Genomic DNA, 17,083 nt, shown 5'->3' with positions numbered 1-17,083 from the left:
AAGAAGAAGAAGAAGAAGAAGAAGAAGAAGAATTCACTGCTGCTTTCAAGAATTCAAAATAGGCAACGAGGAAGGGCAGGATCTGAGCAGCACAACCTTGAGGGCTGCAGAGTCAGAACATTGACAAAGGGTCACTTGGCTGCTGATCACATACAAGATACCAGGGTCAGGCTAGAAAAGATGACCTAATGTTTAGGCCAGGAAGTTCACTTCCAGAAGAGGAAATGCCCATAGCTCTGTGATAAAACATATATGTTGCATGCAGAAGGACCCAGGTTCAGTCCCCGTTATCTTCAGGTAGGTGTGGAAGAGTCTCCTGTCTGAAACCTTGGAGAAGGGCTACCATCCAACAGGGGCAATATCCAGCTAGATGGACCAAAGGTGTATATGGCAGCTTGCTTTGTTCTTAATACGGACCTCAGTAAACCTTTCCATTGTTGTTCATCTGGGAGAAACAGGAGGCTACATTATGACGGGTCAGGCAAATTGCCTAGTGTTGCCTGCTCTGGCTGGCAGTGTCCCTTCAGGGTCTCTGGAAGAGCCCTTTCATTGTTTCACTTACTACCCTGGCATTTTAACAGGCGTTGCTAAGGATTGAATCTGGGGCCTTCTGTATGCATAGAAAGTGCTCTGCTTCTGAGCTGTGGCCTTTCTCCTTTTCGTTCAGGTGAGTGTTTCTTAGGGAATGTAATTATCCAGTTTATCACTGTTTCTTTTAGATATAGATAGATGATAGATAGATAGATAGATAGATAGATAGATAGATAGATAGATAGATAGATAGATAGATATAGATTTTAAGTGTGGTGTGGTGTGTTGGACTAGGACCTGTGAGACCATCCTTCAAATCCCCACTGAGCCATGAAGCTCACTGGGTGACCTTGGGCCAGTCACGGCCTACCCTACCTCACAGGGTTGCTGTAGGGATTGATTGAGGAGAGGGTGGACTGTGTAAATCAGCTTGAGCTCCTTGGAGAATAGGTGGGGTAGACAGTCAGTGAATAGATGCACTTTCGTAAAGCTGATCAAGGCAGCTCACAACATACAAAACATAATAAAGCCAGCCTATAAATAGCCATGAAACATAATAAATCAATAAAACAGATAGGTAAAGGTAAAGGGACCCCGACTGTTAGGTCCAGTCATGTCCAACTCTGGGGTTGTGGTGCTCATGTCGCTTTATTGGCTGAGGGAGCCGGCGTACAGCTTCCGGGTCATGTGGCCAGCATGACTAAGCCACTTCTGGTGAACCAGAGCAGCACACAGAAACGCCGTTTATCTTCCTGCCGGAGCGGTCCCTATTTATCTACTTGCACTTTGACATGCTTTTGAACTGCTAGGTGGGCAGGAGCTGGGACTGAGCAACGGGAGCTCACCCTGTCGCGGGGATTCGAACCACCGACCTTCTGATCGGCAAGTCCTAAGCTCTGTGGTTTAACCCACAGCGCCACCCGCGTCCCAATAAAACAGATACCAGTTGGTTAATAAGAGAAAGTCATATTGTGAAGGTCTGTCTGAACAGTACAATTTGAAGGGAGACAGTTCCTGCTGAACCTCTAGTGGCAAAGTGTTCCACAGGGCAGGCCTGCCATACTAAAGGCTTGACCCCCTAATCTGTATACTGTATTTGGGGGTATTGTTGCTTTAATGTTAAATTTGATGGTTGCATTTTAATTGTGTATGTAATTCACCCAGAGATTTGCACAAAGCTGGGGGTAACCCTAATTGACCTGTTCTCATGGCTATCACTGGGGAAAGAGACATTTGCATTTATGATATACAGTATAGCCAGTGCCAAAATGACCGTGAAACAGAGGGTACCACAGCTCTGGTACACCACAGATCCAGCCAGACCAGCATTTTTTTCTATATTTTTGCAAAAAGGAAGGAGATGCCATGAAACATTCAGACGTCTTCCATCCTCTGTCAGTCACTCCCAGTTTTTCTACCATTCCCAGAGGTTTGGGGACATCTTGTATACGACCTCTATATCCTATTTTCTGCTTAATAACTGTTTATGCCTTTCATGAGCTTGTCGAAATCCTCTTACGAACCATGTATATGCCAACTTAGCTAAGCCACGCTGACACAGATGTTCAAACACGTTAAAGTCGAGCGAGTTGGGAGGGGAGGGAATAAACTCATAGCATCAGCAAAACGGGTAGGGGAAACAGCTTCAGAATGTCACCTAAAAGAATCCCACGCAGCCTCATTTTTTCTGAATGACACTGGGGCCAAGCAAATAGGGTTTTGTCCACACAGATCCTAAGACCGACATCATCATTCCTTTTCTAGTGCAATCCTACGCATGTCTACTGAGAAGTAAATCCTGTTGCATCCAGTGGGACTTTGTTCCCAGTAATAAATGCAGTAAACAAAAATAAATAATTGTGCATAAGATTGCAATCTTGAAATGGTGACATACATGTCACTTCTCGTTGATGTTTTGCAATTCAGCTTTTTTCCCCCCAAATGAAAATTTCCACAATGACATTGCCTTTACATAAGCTAGGCTCTTAAACATTCCACTCAATTGACACAGGTCTTCCAAGGTTTATACTTACAGAAACAAATGCTTTAGGCATTCCTAAGTGTGGGATGTAATCCACTGAGAGCAGTCAAGTACAAAATTCCTTGTTTTCCTAGAGTGGACATGCGGGGAAATGTTTGGTCCAGCCAGCTGAAAACTTCTTGTTTCCTCCTGGCTGGAGCATCCTTCCTTTGCATGTGACTAGAGGTGGGCGTGACCTTACCTGTCCAGGTAACAAAAGGGCGAGTCATGCAGCACTCTCTCTCTTTTTCACTTCCTTCTTTGTTCGACCAGCTTCTTAGCTAGGAATGCCCTACTAGCTGCCAGCTAGCAGAGCAGTGGGATTATTCCCCCCATATGGGGCAGAGCCACATGTACATATTTGTAACTAAGTCTGCCTTCAGGGATCCAGCTGTGAGCTGATGTAAGTAAACTTCTTTTATTGGCTTTAAATAAGATTGTGGCATCTTTATTCTTTTAAGAGGGATTAAAGGGAATTTACCAGGAACTATACAATTCAATCTGAGACAGACTGAATTGTATAATTGTGAGAGGCTTACACAAGCCTGCAACCAGCTATCTGCTGTGCGTGTAAAAGGGGAATGTAAACTCTGCTAAGTAAAAGAACTTGCTAGCGCAAGTTAGGAAGGATATTAATAAACAATATATCCTCTCCTGCCATCCTGAACATTCCCAAACTAAGAGATTCCAATAAATTGGAATATTGCTTACTTCGAATCACACAAGACCTGCGCAGGTGCTATTCTCAATGTGTTCAAAGAATATAGAGAGGAGGAAAAGCTGGTCCATGCATGACCTCACACCCTCCCTGCATTCCAATGGCTCCATCCTGCCAGCTCCAACCTCCATGCATTGAGCAGGAAAGTCTGGAGGGGAAGTCAATTTAAAGCATGTTTCCACTCACCCCACCACGAAAGAATCCTAGTTTGTTGAGGGTGCTGGTAATTGTAGGTGTCAGGAGGGTGGCTCTACCTTACTGGACTTGCTTACTTAGTCATGCTTGCTTGGAAACACAGCTGCTTAAAAACAAGTCCCATTCCAGTCATTCTGTTTAGGATTTCAGTGAAGGGCTTCAATGCTACTCCAGTTACTTACAGGTGTGAGGGTGCATATCACCCTCTATGTCACAAGTTGCATCCATTCGGTTGCCTGGGACCTAGGGCTCATCCACCTTTCTGTTTGTCCTGTGCCTAGGAAGCATGGGTCCGAGTGGTTTCCCCCTCATCTCGTGCTTTCTAGGCGTGAGTCCCAGCAGTTCTGCATTTGCCTCGCCACTTCGGAAAACCCGCTTTTTAGAGCTAAATCGGAACAAACAGCAATCCATGGAAAACCCAATTACAGTAGTGGGGTAGGAGAGCTGGGGGGAGGGGAATCATATCTGACAACCAATGCTCCCCTTTGGTTTTAGATAATACACAGGTATGAGTCTAAAAAGCCCAGCACACAATTTTTCATACCCTTCCAGAGTTTTATATATATATATGCTTTTTAGCATATATAAACGCCTGCTTCTTGGGCGAAAAGCAATGACGCCTGCTTCTTGGGAGAAAAGCAATGACAAACCTAGACAGCATCTTAAAAAGCAAAGACATCACCTTGCCGACAAAAGTCCGTATAGTTAAAGCTATGGTTTTCCCAGTAGTAATGTACGGAAGTGAGAGCTGGACCATAAAGAAGGCTGATCGCCGTAGAATTGATGCTTTTGAATTATGGTGCTGGAGGAGACTCTTGAGAGTCCCGTGGACTGCAAGAAGATCAAACCTATCCATTCTCAAAGAAATCAGCCCTGAGTACTCACTAGAAGGACAGATCCTGAAGTTGAGGCTCCAGTACTTTGGCCACCTCATGAGAAGAGAAGAATCCCTAGAAAAGACCCTGATGTTGGGAAAGATGGCGGGCACAAGGAGAAGGGGACGACAGAGGATGAGATGGTTGGACAGTGTTCTCGAAGCTACTAACATGAGTTTGGCCAAACTGCGAGAGGCAGTGAAGGATAGGCGTGCCTGGCGTACTCTGGTCCATGGGGTCACAAAGAGTTGGACACGACTGAACGACTGAACAACAACAACAACCTGCTTTTTAGACTCGTCTACCCATGTACTATCTGAAACCAAAGGGGCTCATTGGTTGCCAGATGTGAAATATATTGGCTTTTTTTTTAAAGCTCTCCTACCCCACTAAATTGCTGTTTGTTCCAATTTAGCACTAAAGATTGGGTTTCCCCAGGGGGAAGCAGTGGGGCAAACAGAGGTGATGAGCATTGCAGTGTGAATGCTCATGAATATCTTAATCCACATTGTTTACATGTGGTCAGATCCCCCTTACTGGATCAGGGTACTGGTGTTCGCCAAATGGGCATCACATGAAGCTGTTTGTGAAAGTGCACATTCTGCACAGCAACTAAAACGAAAATACTCTGGTGTCGAGCATGCCTTCGAATGACAAACAAAATTTGGTGTCTCCTTAAAGCTGAGGCCACCGAGGTCACATAGGAATATAGGAAGCTGCCAGAGTCAGACCTTTGCTTCATCTAGCTCAGTATTGTCTATTAGCAGCACCTCTCCAGATCTCAGGCAGTGCCAGTGGAGTCACTCAGCCCTGCCTGGAGATGCCAGGAATTGAACCTCTGCTCTTCTGCATGCAAATCAGATGCTCTACTACTATGGTGCTATGGGTCAACCCAATGGGAAAAGTCAGCCAAAGTTAAGTCTTTGTAGTTCTCACTGATTTCAATAGCAAAGTTAACCACATGCCTTATACTCTTCCACTGGAGCTATTGTGTCTTAAGAGAAGAAGAAGAAGAGTTTGGATTTGATATCCCACTTTATCACTACCCGAAGGAGTCTCAAAGCGGCTAACATTCTCCTTTCCCTTCCTCCCCCACAAACACTCTGTGAGGTGAGTAGGGCTGAGAGACTTCAAAGAAGTGTGACTAGCCCAAGGTCACCCAGCAGCTTCATGTGGAGGAGCAGAGACGCGAACCTGGTTCACCAGAGTATGAGTCTACCACTCTTAACCACTACACCACACTGGCTCTTGAGTGATTATGCCCAAAGATTTCTGAGTTGTTTTAACCAAACAAAAAACAAAAAACCCAATGTATAAAAGAAACATAGACAATCCCAATGGAGGAGACAGGGAAATCCAAGGTTAAAACATGCATCAACTCAGACAGCTAAATACACCAATTCTGACATTAGTGCTGACTGATTATGTATATCTGCATCCCTAATTAATGCACTCCCCTAAAACAATATGCAGAAAATGCAAGATTTAATTAAACACAATGCTCACAATCATTCCTATTGTCATATGGAATCTAATAACTGTTTCTTAATGAGCCCTCGAGTCTCATTAACAATGCAGTGTTTTACAACGATATTTTCCAATTCATTTTGAACTCCAAACCACTCCGCTGCTAATCCTTGATATGGAAACACAAACTAACTGCAAGGGAAATTGCTTGATAATCAAGGCTGATGTCAGTGATTGGTAGCATCAGACACCTGCTGACCCCCTGGAGTTCCCTGGTCCAGCCCCTCGTCTTCCTTTTTGCTATTGCTTCCTGGCTCCCCTTCTGTCTCCAAGGATTCAGGAAAAGCCTCCACTTGCCTTGACCCTTCCTTCTGGCCAGTAGCATGGATTGGGTCCATAGGTAAACAGGTGGACCATGGTGACAAAAGTGGCAACTTTCAGGGCACACTGAAGGCTCCTTGCCATCCAAGTATATAAAATGCTGGAGTTTGGCACAGTTGTTTGTGCAAATGGAAGAATGATTGTGGCTGCAGCTCCACACCTGTTCCCTGTCCACTACCAAGCTATAATTCCTCTGCCTAATGTCCAGTCTGCATGTGCAGAAAAAGCATATGTGGTTTCACTCTTCCACTTTAGGCAGCAAGTGAGGGATTACATGTTTGAATGTTCCACTTTTAAAGAAACAAATGAAATCTCCCTGCAAGTGGAAGTGTCGTGGGCAGACACATGGAACCTTGCATCGTGGTATGTTTATTTTCTCCATGCAGGGAGCTTTTCATGCCAGAGAAAAGTAATTCTTCACTCCACAAGTACAGACTTGGGAGAACTATATGGTATTCCATATGATTTGGCTGATCACATTGTTTGACAGTTTAGTTATACTTGTGGAAAATCAAAGCAGCATTTATTTTAGGTAACAGTAGCCAGAGAAGCAGCTGGTTTGAATCAGCATAGGGAGGAGAATTTAGCCCTTAACACACACACACCCTGCAAAATTGATTCCGTGGTGTAAATTGTCCCCATGGAACTGCTATTAGCTGTGAAGGCATATTAGATGTGATACATAAGCACACCCTTATTGTCCTTTGAATTTGGGCAGGTCAGACCACCCAGTCCAAGTAGAATGACATAGGGGATGTATAATCCCCACTCACCTGTGTGTCATATATAACTTGATTTGCTCTAAGGTCTGAGAATTTGATTTACCCTTAACACATTTCTTCTTAAGACACTGGAAATGCAACATCCAATAAAAGTTAGCGCTTAAAACGGTTTCATTATGTTGGACCTGCGATAGTTTTGTCAACAGGGTTGGATCTCTTGGACCTGAGTGAACCAGTCTCCCAAACCCAAAACAAAGTGAAAAAGTTGGAGAATTCCTCAAGAGGGGAAAGCTTGAAGGCTTCAACTCACAGGAAAAAGGCAGACAATCCAGACCTTATCAGTGTGGATGCAGAGCAGAAAATCCAGCCTGCCAGAGCTCCCGAAAAGTCATCATTGGATTTAGGTACTTAGCATCTTCGATCACCAGCTACAACTTCCCCATTTTTCACATGCTTTGCTTTTCCCTCACTCTTAGAGGCCTTGCTTGGCTGCAGGGCTTGAGCTTCAGGAAGCCAGGCTGGAACAAGGCCTGGCAAGCTACCCATTGCATGCAGATGTGGGGTACCTTTGGCCATCCAGATGTTGCTGAACTACAACTGAGTAGCTGGAGGGTATGCAATAGTGGTACGTGGTGCTGAGCCCTCTGGTTGGTGAGTAGTAGGAAGCCTCTGCAATTGCTAAGCCTGATACAAGGAATCAGAGCTAGGGGATGGTAGACTGAAGATCTTGAAGCAGAGAGTGGATAGCCATCTATTGGGGACATCCATGCTCTGGATTCCCTGCATTGAGCTGGGGACCTTAGACTGTATGGTCTGCAGTGCACCCTCCTGCTCTATGGCCTCATCCACACCATATATTGAAGCAGTATTATACCACTTTAATCAAGTATGGCTTTCCCCAAAGAATCATGGGAGCTGTAGTTTGTAGTGCTGAGAGTTGTTACGAGACCCCTATTCCCCTGCTCACAGAGCTACAATTCCATGATCCTCTTCTCGGAAAACTCTGGGCATTGTGCCTTTGTGTGGGGAATAGGGGTCTCCTAACAACTCTCAGCACCCTTTACAAACAACACTTCCCAGGATTTGGGGGGGGGGGACCATGATTGTTAAAGTGGTATGATAATTCCTTAAATGCATGGTGCATGTGTAATGATACAACGAACCCTACTTAGTTGAAAGAGCAGTACTTTCTGCATTGATTCCTGCATTGCAGGGGATTGGACTAGATGACCCTTGGGATCCCTTCCAACTCTGTGATTCTGCACAGCAGACATGCAGTTCAGTTCCTCCAGGCCTTTATTGGAAACAGCTGGTCACAGCGCCAGCTTGGCCCTAGAACTCTTTCTCATGTTGTCGCACTTTTTCTTTAGCTTTTCTTTCTGCTTGGAATGCTTTTCTGCCAATACCTACTGTGCTTCCCTAGTTCTTTCTCTTTAAAAGCTGAACACCTTGGAAGGTACTTGCCGTCACACCTACCCTTAAGGCAAGGCCCACAAGGAAACACTTGAATTTGGGAACTAAGCTGGGTAAGGTCGCTAAAAGGTCTCTGATAGGCATTTGAGGGTGTTGGGGCTGGTATCACTTTGGGGTTGCGATAGTATGTCTCTGTCCCAATTTGCTTTGTAATTTCTGGCTTGAAATTGGAGCCATCCTAGGGAGAATTTATAAAAGTACCCCCTGCCATGCCTCACCATTTTCCTTGTCATGCTTCCATGAATCCCAATTAGTATTACCGGGCTTAAAAATGAGGGCAGGAAGTATCGCCCTCACTCTGAATGACTTCAGGGCAATACAGTCGTACCTTGGAAGTCGAACGGAATCCATTCCGGAAGTCCATTCGACTTCCAAAACGTTCATAAACTAAAGCATGGCTTCTGATTGGCTGAAGGAACCTCCTGCAGCCAATCGGAAACCACGGAAGCCCCATCGGATGTTCGGGTTCCCAAGAATGTTCACAAACCAGAACACTCGCTTCTAGGTTTGCGGCGTTCGAGAGCCAAAATGTCCAAGTACCAAGGCGTTCAGGATCCAAGGTACGGCTGTATCAGGTTATCACAAACCCAGTTAAGAGTGAGAACAAACAAACAAAATTTGCTTCACTATGCATTCTGCTGGTTTAAAAAAAATGGCAGCCACTAGAACATTGGTATTCCTGGGAGTATGGTTGTTGTTGCATGTTTGTTCATGTTCACACACATCATCATCATCATCATCAAAATGCTCCCCAACTTCTCAGCATGCAAGAAAGGGTGCTGAAAGTAGGAGAGGCTTTTGAGTTAAACCTAATTTTTGCAAAAGAGACAGATGCAACAAAACACACACATGTCTCCAGTCCTTTCTCCTCACAAGGAAACTGTCCCTGTAAATCTTCCCCATCGCTTAGGAAAGTGGCAGGTGCAAAAGCTATTTTGAATGAAATGACCTTTAAAGAAGTCGCAGTGATTTCCCGAAGTGTCATGTCTGTGTGAAATGTGACCATTTGTGCAAATGTATTGTTGGCTCTCAAGCTCGTCTTGTCCTTAGCTGTAACAACACTGATAACAATAAGAGCAGCACATAGCTTGGAGTGGATGAGATTTATTTTTTTAGCTCCATAGAGTGACTGCAGGGCCGGCGCGTCCATTAAGGCGAACTAGGCAATTGCCTAGGGCGCCAAAATGGAGGGGGCACTGGCCAGGCTTGGGCGGGACGGGCTAGCAGCAGCTTCTCCGCTGTAGCGGAGAGGTGCTGCTTGCCCCCTACACCACCCCCCGGCTCCCGCTAAAGCAGGCTTTGGCGAGGGGCGGGCGGCAGGACGGGCAAGCAGCAGCTTCTCCGTACAGCGGAGAAACTGCTGCTTGCCTCTCCACCACCCCCACCTCCCGCTAAAGCAGGCTTTGGTGGGGGGGGGGTGCCAGAAGGTGGTCTCGCCTAGGGCGCAAGAAGCCCTAGCACCGGTCCTGAGTGACTGTTTCCTCCCTGAACTTGTTTGGCTCTGGAATGAAAGCAATGTATTCCTGAGCCCTTGAGAGATCTTGTTTTCTTTTCTCCATCTCAGTCAATATCCAGGCGCAGCTAGAGAAATGGGATGATGTGAAGTTTCATGGAGACAGAGCCAGCAGAGGCATCCCAGCACCTGAGAGAAAACCTTCATCTACTAGAGCTCCATCAAAAGAATTTCTATGGTAAAACATACTTACCAGCTTCTGCAACAGGGCCGGCCCTGCTGTTGTGCAGGGTGAAGCATCCTGCCTCGGGCAGCAGGTTCAGAGCTACCATTAAAGGATAGCAAACTGTCATGTATTAATGGCAGGGGTGGCCAATTCATCATGCACCCATGGCTTTCTTGGCATCACCATTCCCAGAGGCAGGAGGGCAAATATATCCATCTGCTGCTTCCAGATTTTGCAAGCGCTCTTTCCTAGCAAATGAAATGGTACTTGTAAAGAGATCACTGGGGCAAAAGGGACAACGTTACAATAGCTTTCAATGTTTGGGACCAGTTACAGGTGGGTAGCCGTGTTGGTCTGCCATAGTCAAAACAAAATTGAAAGTGTCTTATCAGCCTATCACCCATTCCCACCACCCTTCTGAGTAATACCCCTCCCCACTCCCCCACTATATTTAAGGATCTGGTGACTTCTGTTTCAGTGTATCTGAAGAAGTGTGCATGCACACGAAAGCTCATACCAGGAACAAACTCAGTTGGTCTCTAAGGTGCTACTAGAAAGAATGTTTGGGACATTATTCCTAATTGAATTGCCTTTAAATTCACACCCACACTGTACATTTAATGCACTCTTATACCACTTTAAGAGTCATGGCTTCCCTCTGCCCAGGTATCCTGGGAACTGTAGTTTGTTAAGGGTCTCCTAGCAACTCTCAGCAGCCTTAACAAACTATAGTTTCTAGGATTCTTTGAGGAAAGCCATGACTCTTAAATTGACGAAAGATTGCTTTAAGCATATGGTGCAGATGCAACCTCTAAAAGCTTTTCTTAAAACAAAACAAAAACCCCACCTTTGCTACTGACTTTGCTCACTTTCTCAGAAACACTACCGTTGCTACTCACTACAGCTGCTACAACACCTGCGAGGACAGAACCATTTTTCTCCCGCCACAAGCCTGGGAATTTTAACGAGTTGTGCCAAAAGCTTCACATCACTGGCCTTTGTTTCTCCATTCACTGTTTTGCACATACCTAGAATTACGAAGCATGCATCCTACGATGTAGGCAAGGCTCTGTGTGTCCCGAATGCATCTGCTCTGCCGTTGTTGCAGTGACGGGATCTACAAATGCTTTCCCTCCCTTAGGTCTGCAGAGAACAGTTCCCAGTCAGAGCTGACCACTGTCAAGACCGCACTGGAACCTGACTCAGCCTCGGATATAGAGTTAGCACCCGCTCCTGCACCTGCACCAAAGGTAAGAGGTCAGCGTCATTTGGACAAGTTCTGCGTTCAAGGAAGGCTTTTCCAAGCTGGTGCCCTCCGGCTGCTTTGGACTACAACTCCCATCAGCCCCAATGGGAGAAAAGTACAAGTAGCTAAATTTATTTCTTTGGATTTCAGCACATCACTCCCTCTGCCTTTTCTCTGCTTCAAGCCATGTATAATAACATCCATGCTTAGTTAATTGACCATTAGTAAAAGGTACGTTGTATCAATAATCATTTTAATTTCTGGGGATTTATGGGAATTCAGAGGGAGAAAGTATGTTGGGGCAAACATTAGCGTAGCGGGTGCTGAAATGTTCTTTGGCCTGGCGGTAACCCCTGAACAACTCATCTGGGCACACATACCAGCAGTGTGTGTGGCCACCCTCCCTCTCCTGAGAATACTCTCATATGCATACATGAATATATACAACGGAGAAATAAATAAACAAGATGTTAAACTTTTTCATTACGCCACTGCTGCGGCCAGAACTTTAATAGCGCAATATTGGAAAAACAAAGAAGTGCCAGGAATTAAAGAATGGCAGGAAAAATTATTTAATTATATTGATTTGGCGAAATTAACAGATAAAATCAGAGGAATTAATGAACAGAAATTTCAACAAGACTGGGGAAAATTTGGAGAATATATAAAAAAGCAATGCCCCACTGTGAAATGCTGGCTCCATTTTTAGACATTCTGTATCGGGAATAAAAGGAAAAGATGAAAATAAAACGGTAAAGATACGAAAGAACATAAAGAATACTAGCGTAGTAAAAAAACAAGTGATAGATTGAGTTTTTGGGAGGAGGACAAGTGGAAGTCTTGGAATCTTAAATGTTGGGGCAAACATTAGCGTAGCGGGTGCTGAAATGTTCTTTGGCCTGGCGGCAACCCCTGAACAACTCATCTGGGCACACATACCAGCAGTGTGTGTGGCCACCCTCCCTCTCCTGAGAATACTCTCATATGCATACATGAATATATACAATACACACACACACACAGGATCTGTGCATTGTCAGGCAAACACACACACCCTCAGCTGATTGGCACAGATAAGCAGAAGAGGGAATTAATCCCCCCTTCCAGACATCAAATGATCAGTCTCATGACTGGGGAGCAAAGGGATTTGCATCCTTTTTCTGCCCACCCCAGTGCCTACTTTAATTTTTGTTCTCTTTGCTACTGCCACCAAAACCATGGGAGGTCAAATCAGATCTTTGGGCCAGGGTTTAGCCACCCACTATGTAAACCGCTGAGCCTTGGGCTTGCCAATAAGAAGGTTGGCGGTTCGAATCCCTGCGATGGGGTGAGCTCCTGTTGCTGAGTCCCGGCTCCTGCCAACCCTAGCAGTTCGAAAGCATGCCCAAAAAGTGCAAGTACCGTATTTTCCGGCCTATATGACGACTGGGCGTATAAGACGACCCCCCAACTTTTCCAGTTAAAATATAGAGTTTGAGATATACTCGATCGCAGATTCTCCACCCGGCGTATAAGACGACCCCCGACTTTTGAGAAGATTTTCCTGGAATAAAAAGTAGTTTTATACGCCAGAATATACAGTAGATAAACAGGTACCGCTCCAACAGGAAGGTAAACGGCGTTTCCGTGCACTGCTCTGGTTTCACCAGAAGCGGCTTAGTCATGCTGGCCACATGACCAGGAAAAACTGTCTGTGGACAAACGTCGGCTCCCTCAGCGAGATGAGCGCTGGAACCTCAGAGTCGTTTGCGACTGGACTTAACTGTCAGGGGTCCTTTACCTTTACCTTTGATGTTAGGAGGAGACTTAGGACCATCTCTCCATGACACGAATCCTACAGATGACCAGGATTTGCCAGTTTGTTGTTGCTTCTATAATTTGTGTGCTGCTTCACATAAGGCTCTGGAAGGTCAGTTGCAACGTGGGGGCGGGGAGAGATCACCACCAGCTGGCTGTTGGAAAAACATGAGATTTTTTTGACACAACACTTCCTTGCCATAAATACTCTTATGCGCATAAATCAGAGCGACTGCAGCTCAGCTCTTGCAGACATGCTGGAAGATTGATACTGCAGTAAAAAAGAAAGAAAAGAAGAGGTGACACTAAAAAGCAGAAGAAATAAAAAAAAGACCGCGTAACCAAAACATTGGCCCATTTCCTAAGTGGGAAGCTTTTTAACGTCCGGTACTTAAATTCATTTTAAGGGCTGTGATGGGATTTTATTGCTTTTAATAGAACTAAAATTCAGCCTGCTTATCATACAGGTCCAAGCACCTGATGGGCACAGCATGGCCAAGGGCAGCACAGAGGAATGTGGGTGATCAGCTGTGCCACCACACAGAAGAGAGGAGTGAACTTCTACTCTCTCTTTATATATATTTGTGTCTGTACATGACTCACAGAAACTGTACATGACTCCATATGCTCTTTTGAAAAATTCACATATTCAGATCTGCAGGTAGAAAACCTGCTGAGACACCCAGAGGGGAGCTTTCTCTAAGTTCAGGGAATGGGTCGTTGTTGTTTCGTCCTGTTTATTTAAGGGGAATGTAGCCTCCTCTTGTCACTAGTGCAGAATGGATGCAGAAATGTAAATGCAATGTAAGAAGGGGGGTAATAGGAACTTATAGAAACTGAAACTGACAGATTTGCCTACCCCTACCCTTAGCCATGCTGAGGGGAAGAATTCCCCTTTAGGGAGTGGGGAACTAAACCTCACCTCCCCAGGCACCACAGTCCCAATGTAAAGACAAAAACAGACTACATGCCCCACATCTACTTTGTTGGGCAATTTGACCATCTTTTAACACCTACTGTGCTTCACTTTTCAAATCTTCAAAAGGACCTCATATTGAATCTTGAGCATTTTTATTAATCTTAACAGTTTAAAATGGCACGAACGTTTATATTAATATTAACAGCTGATAGATTGTTATCAAGAGGATTTTAATCCAAGTATTGCTTACCAGATGCCAGCCCTGGTTGTGACTCAGTAAGGTTGTAACTCGGAAGTAAGCCCCATTGAACTCTGTGGGATTTACTGCTGGGTCCACATGCAAAGGATCAGGCTGTCAGGCTGTAATGCTGTCCATGCTGGTTAAATGCTATTTATCTCTGTGGGATTTAAACTGCCCAACCGTGAACGGAATTGCAGCCTTTTCCTTTGGAGTGAGACAGGGCCTGCTATATCTGGCACCCACAATATGGTGTTGCTGTGACAGATTCGAACTTTGCAGCTTCCATTGCGTAACTGAAAAGATTCTCTGACATCTTGGCTGCTTGGAAACACTTTAAATGATGCTCTCAGGGTCTCTGTTTCTCAGATTGTTCGCTTGCATGCACAAAGCAAATCACGCCCTTCATATTTAGCTACGGTCTCCAAGCTCATGCAAATGTCACCTACCTAATCCAGACTTCCTCAACATGGTGCCCCCCCTTTACTCTGGACTACAATTCCCATCAGCCCCAGCCAGCATGGGTGGTTGGGGGCAGCTGAGCTAAGTGCTAGAGTTCATCTTGTCAAAAATTCCACAGTTCCGCATGTGTGATTCCTCGGAGATCCTCTTTGCCATTCATTCTTCACAATGCTCAGAGATTCCACATCTTGCTTAGATTACGGGAACAAGGAAATCCAAGCATGTCATCGTCCCGTTCTGTCTTTTAAGAAACTTGGAAAGTGCGTGGAAATAATTTGTTTCCATAATAATGGCATGTAGTGTTGTGGTGGAGCTACATACCTGTTCTCCTGACACCAACATCACCAGGAAAGGGCGGACAGTGGCAAGGTCTGGGCCCCATAAGTGCTCCAACGGAAGCACCAGATTGTTCCCACTGATGCACTCACACAGCCATGACTTACTGGCCCCTCTGCCCTGCTACTGGCCCATCCAGGTAAGCAACAGTTCTGGTGTCAAGAAGGTAGCTTCACAGCTCTGCCCCACCACGTACTCAACTACTGATTTGTCTCTTATCATTTACAAAGACATGATCCATCATCCCACCGGTGGGAAGTCCCATAGAGCTCAGTGAAGCTCTTTCCCCTCCTTCTCTTTCCATAAAAGCCCAAAGTCTGACACAGAACACATGGCCATCATCTATGCTACCCTCAATAATACTTAACAGTCCTATATAGTGCTTTCAGTTGTTCAAATCATTCTGTGTGCATTATCTAGTTATAATTCTTACAACAAAGCTGTAAGTTAAGTCTGTATTATTATCTCCCGTGTTGTGCAGGGGGTGGCTGAAGCTGAAAGAGATTGGTTTGCCTATGGTCAACTGTTGAGGTCAGGGTGCAGACAAGATATGAACCAGTGACTTCCTAATTTGTAGCTCAGTCTTTTAGTCATTACATTTCACCAGCTGTCTCATTCCTCTCCAATGCCCTGTGTGCAAGTTACCCATATTTAACCTGTGCAGTGGCGAGGAGCAGACTGGCCAAATGTGATGGGCATGCACAGTGCTTTTGTTTTCCTTAAAAAAAATGTTTAGGGGTACTCTCATTTTGACTCAAGAAAATCACCGTTTTATAGTTCAAATCGGGGAAAATAAATACAGTAAATGGAGAAAAGTACAAATTTCACAAAATGTTTAGGGGTATGCATACCCCTGCGTACTCCCAGGGAAAAAAGCACTGGGCATGCATAAAGAGAGCTCATGTCATCATTTTGTAAAGGGAAGGTGTCAGTGCCATGCCTGATCACAGTACTGGGCTTAATTCTCTGCCAATTCTATGTTCCACGGGAGAATCAAAGTCATGCAAACACCAGATGTCCTCGGCTTTTAGATTATGGATCTTAGATAACCTGCTCAACACACTGTATGCTTTGCTTATATGTTCATGCTGCAAAGCCATTTTTCTCTGGGACTATAATTTCAGACACGCTTACCTGGGAGTAAGTAACCCTGAGCTCAATGGGCTTACATCTGGGTAGACTGTAAAGTGATCCTAGTAGGGATTTCATTGCATGTAGGTTGGTAACCTTAACATCCTCTGACCCAGTGTTTTTCAACCACTGTTCCGTGGCACACTAGTGTGCCGCGAGATGTTGCCTGGTGTGCCGTGGGGGGAAATGAAAAATTCAAGAGAATTACTTTATATATAGTCAATATAGGCACAGAGTTAAATTTTTTAACATTTTCTAATGGTGGTGTGCCTCGTGATTTTTTTCATGAAACAAGTGTGCCTTTGCCCAAAAAAGGTTGAAAAACACTGCTCTGACCACTTCCTCTTTCAGTACTGTTCAGAAATTATAGCCAGCATGAAAACAGTTCATTGCAATTGAATAACCCCCAAGGATAATAATAAAAATGTATAATCATGTAAGTGGAAGCTGTTGTGATATGCTGTTGGGCCGGCATCTGGCTAATGAGTTTAACCTCAGACAAGTGTGGGGTCAGGAGCTTAGAAGAATCGAGGCTTTTTAGGTCATTGCACTATTTTTCCTCCCAGTGAAAGAGAATGTTTCTTTTCACTGTGATAATGAATTCAGAAGTTTTTTTTTTTTTTGTTTTTTTATGAAAGGGTGCTTATAAACTTGCATTGTACTTTTCCCATGGGGAGAATACTGGGAAGGAAGCTGAACAAAGGAAGCAGCCAAGAATAGCAGAGAAATGACAAATCACTCCTGTTCAGGCAAAATGGAAAGCAAACGCAAAAAAAACTTTCCTCCACTGAGCAAGCTCAGGTGCTTGGAACATTAAGATGAACTAGTTCAAGTTCATCCTGTACCAAAAATGAACTAGTTCAAGTTCACCCAAGTGAACTTTTTAATTCATA

At 44.8% G+C, this 17,083-nt stretch overlaps 1 protein-coding gene across 5 annotated transcripts in view; it reads left to right on the top strand.

Annotated features, from left to right (window-relative positions):
• Positions 1 to 17,083, top strand: part of PEX5L (peroxisomal biogenesis factor 5 like) — a 161,533-nt gene that overhangs the window by 118,132 nt on the left and 26,318 nt on the right. For 3 of the 5 annotated variants that reach the window (XM_033150706.1, XM_033150709.1, XM_033150707.1), the window contains 3 exons: positions 7,104 to 7,313; positions 9,947 to 10,073; positions 11,203 to 11,311. In XM_033150706.1, coding sequence (XP_033006597.1) covers positions 7,104 to 7,313; positions 9,947 to 10,073; positions 11,203 to 11,311 — 446 coding nt within the window. The remainder of the gene's footprint in view (positions 1 to 7,103; positions 7,314 to 9,946; positions 10,074 to 11,202; positions 11,312 to 17,083) is intronic. The other 2 variants (XM_033150710.1, XM_033150708.1) reach the window with 1 other exon arrangement.

The sequence above is a fragment of the Lacerta agilis genome, chromosome 5 (assembly GCF_009819535.1).
Source record: "Lacerta agilis isolate rLacAgi1 chromosome 5, rLacAgi1.pri, whole genome shotgun sequence".
Taxonomy (NCBI): Eukaryota; Metazoa; Chordata; class Lepidosauria; order Squamata; family Lacertidae; genus Lacerta; species Lacerta agilis.
This window is presented reverse-complemented; position numbering and strand designations above follow the sequence as displayed.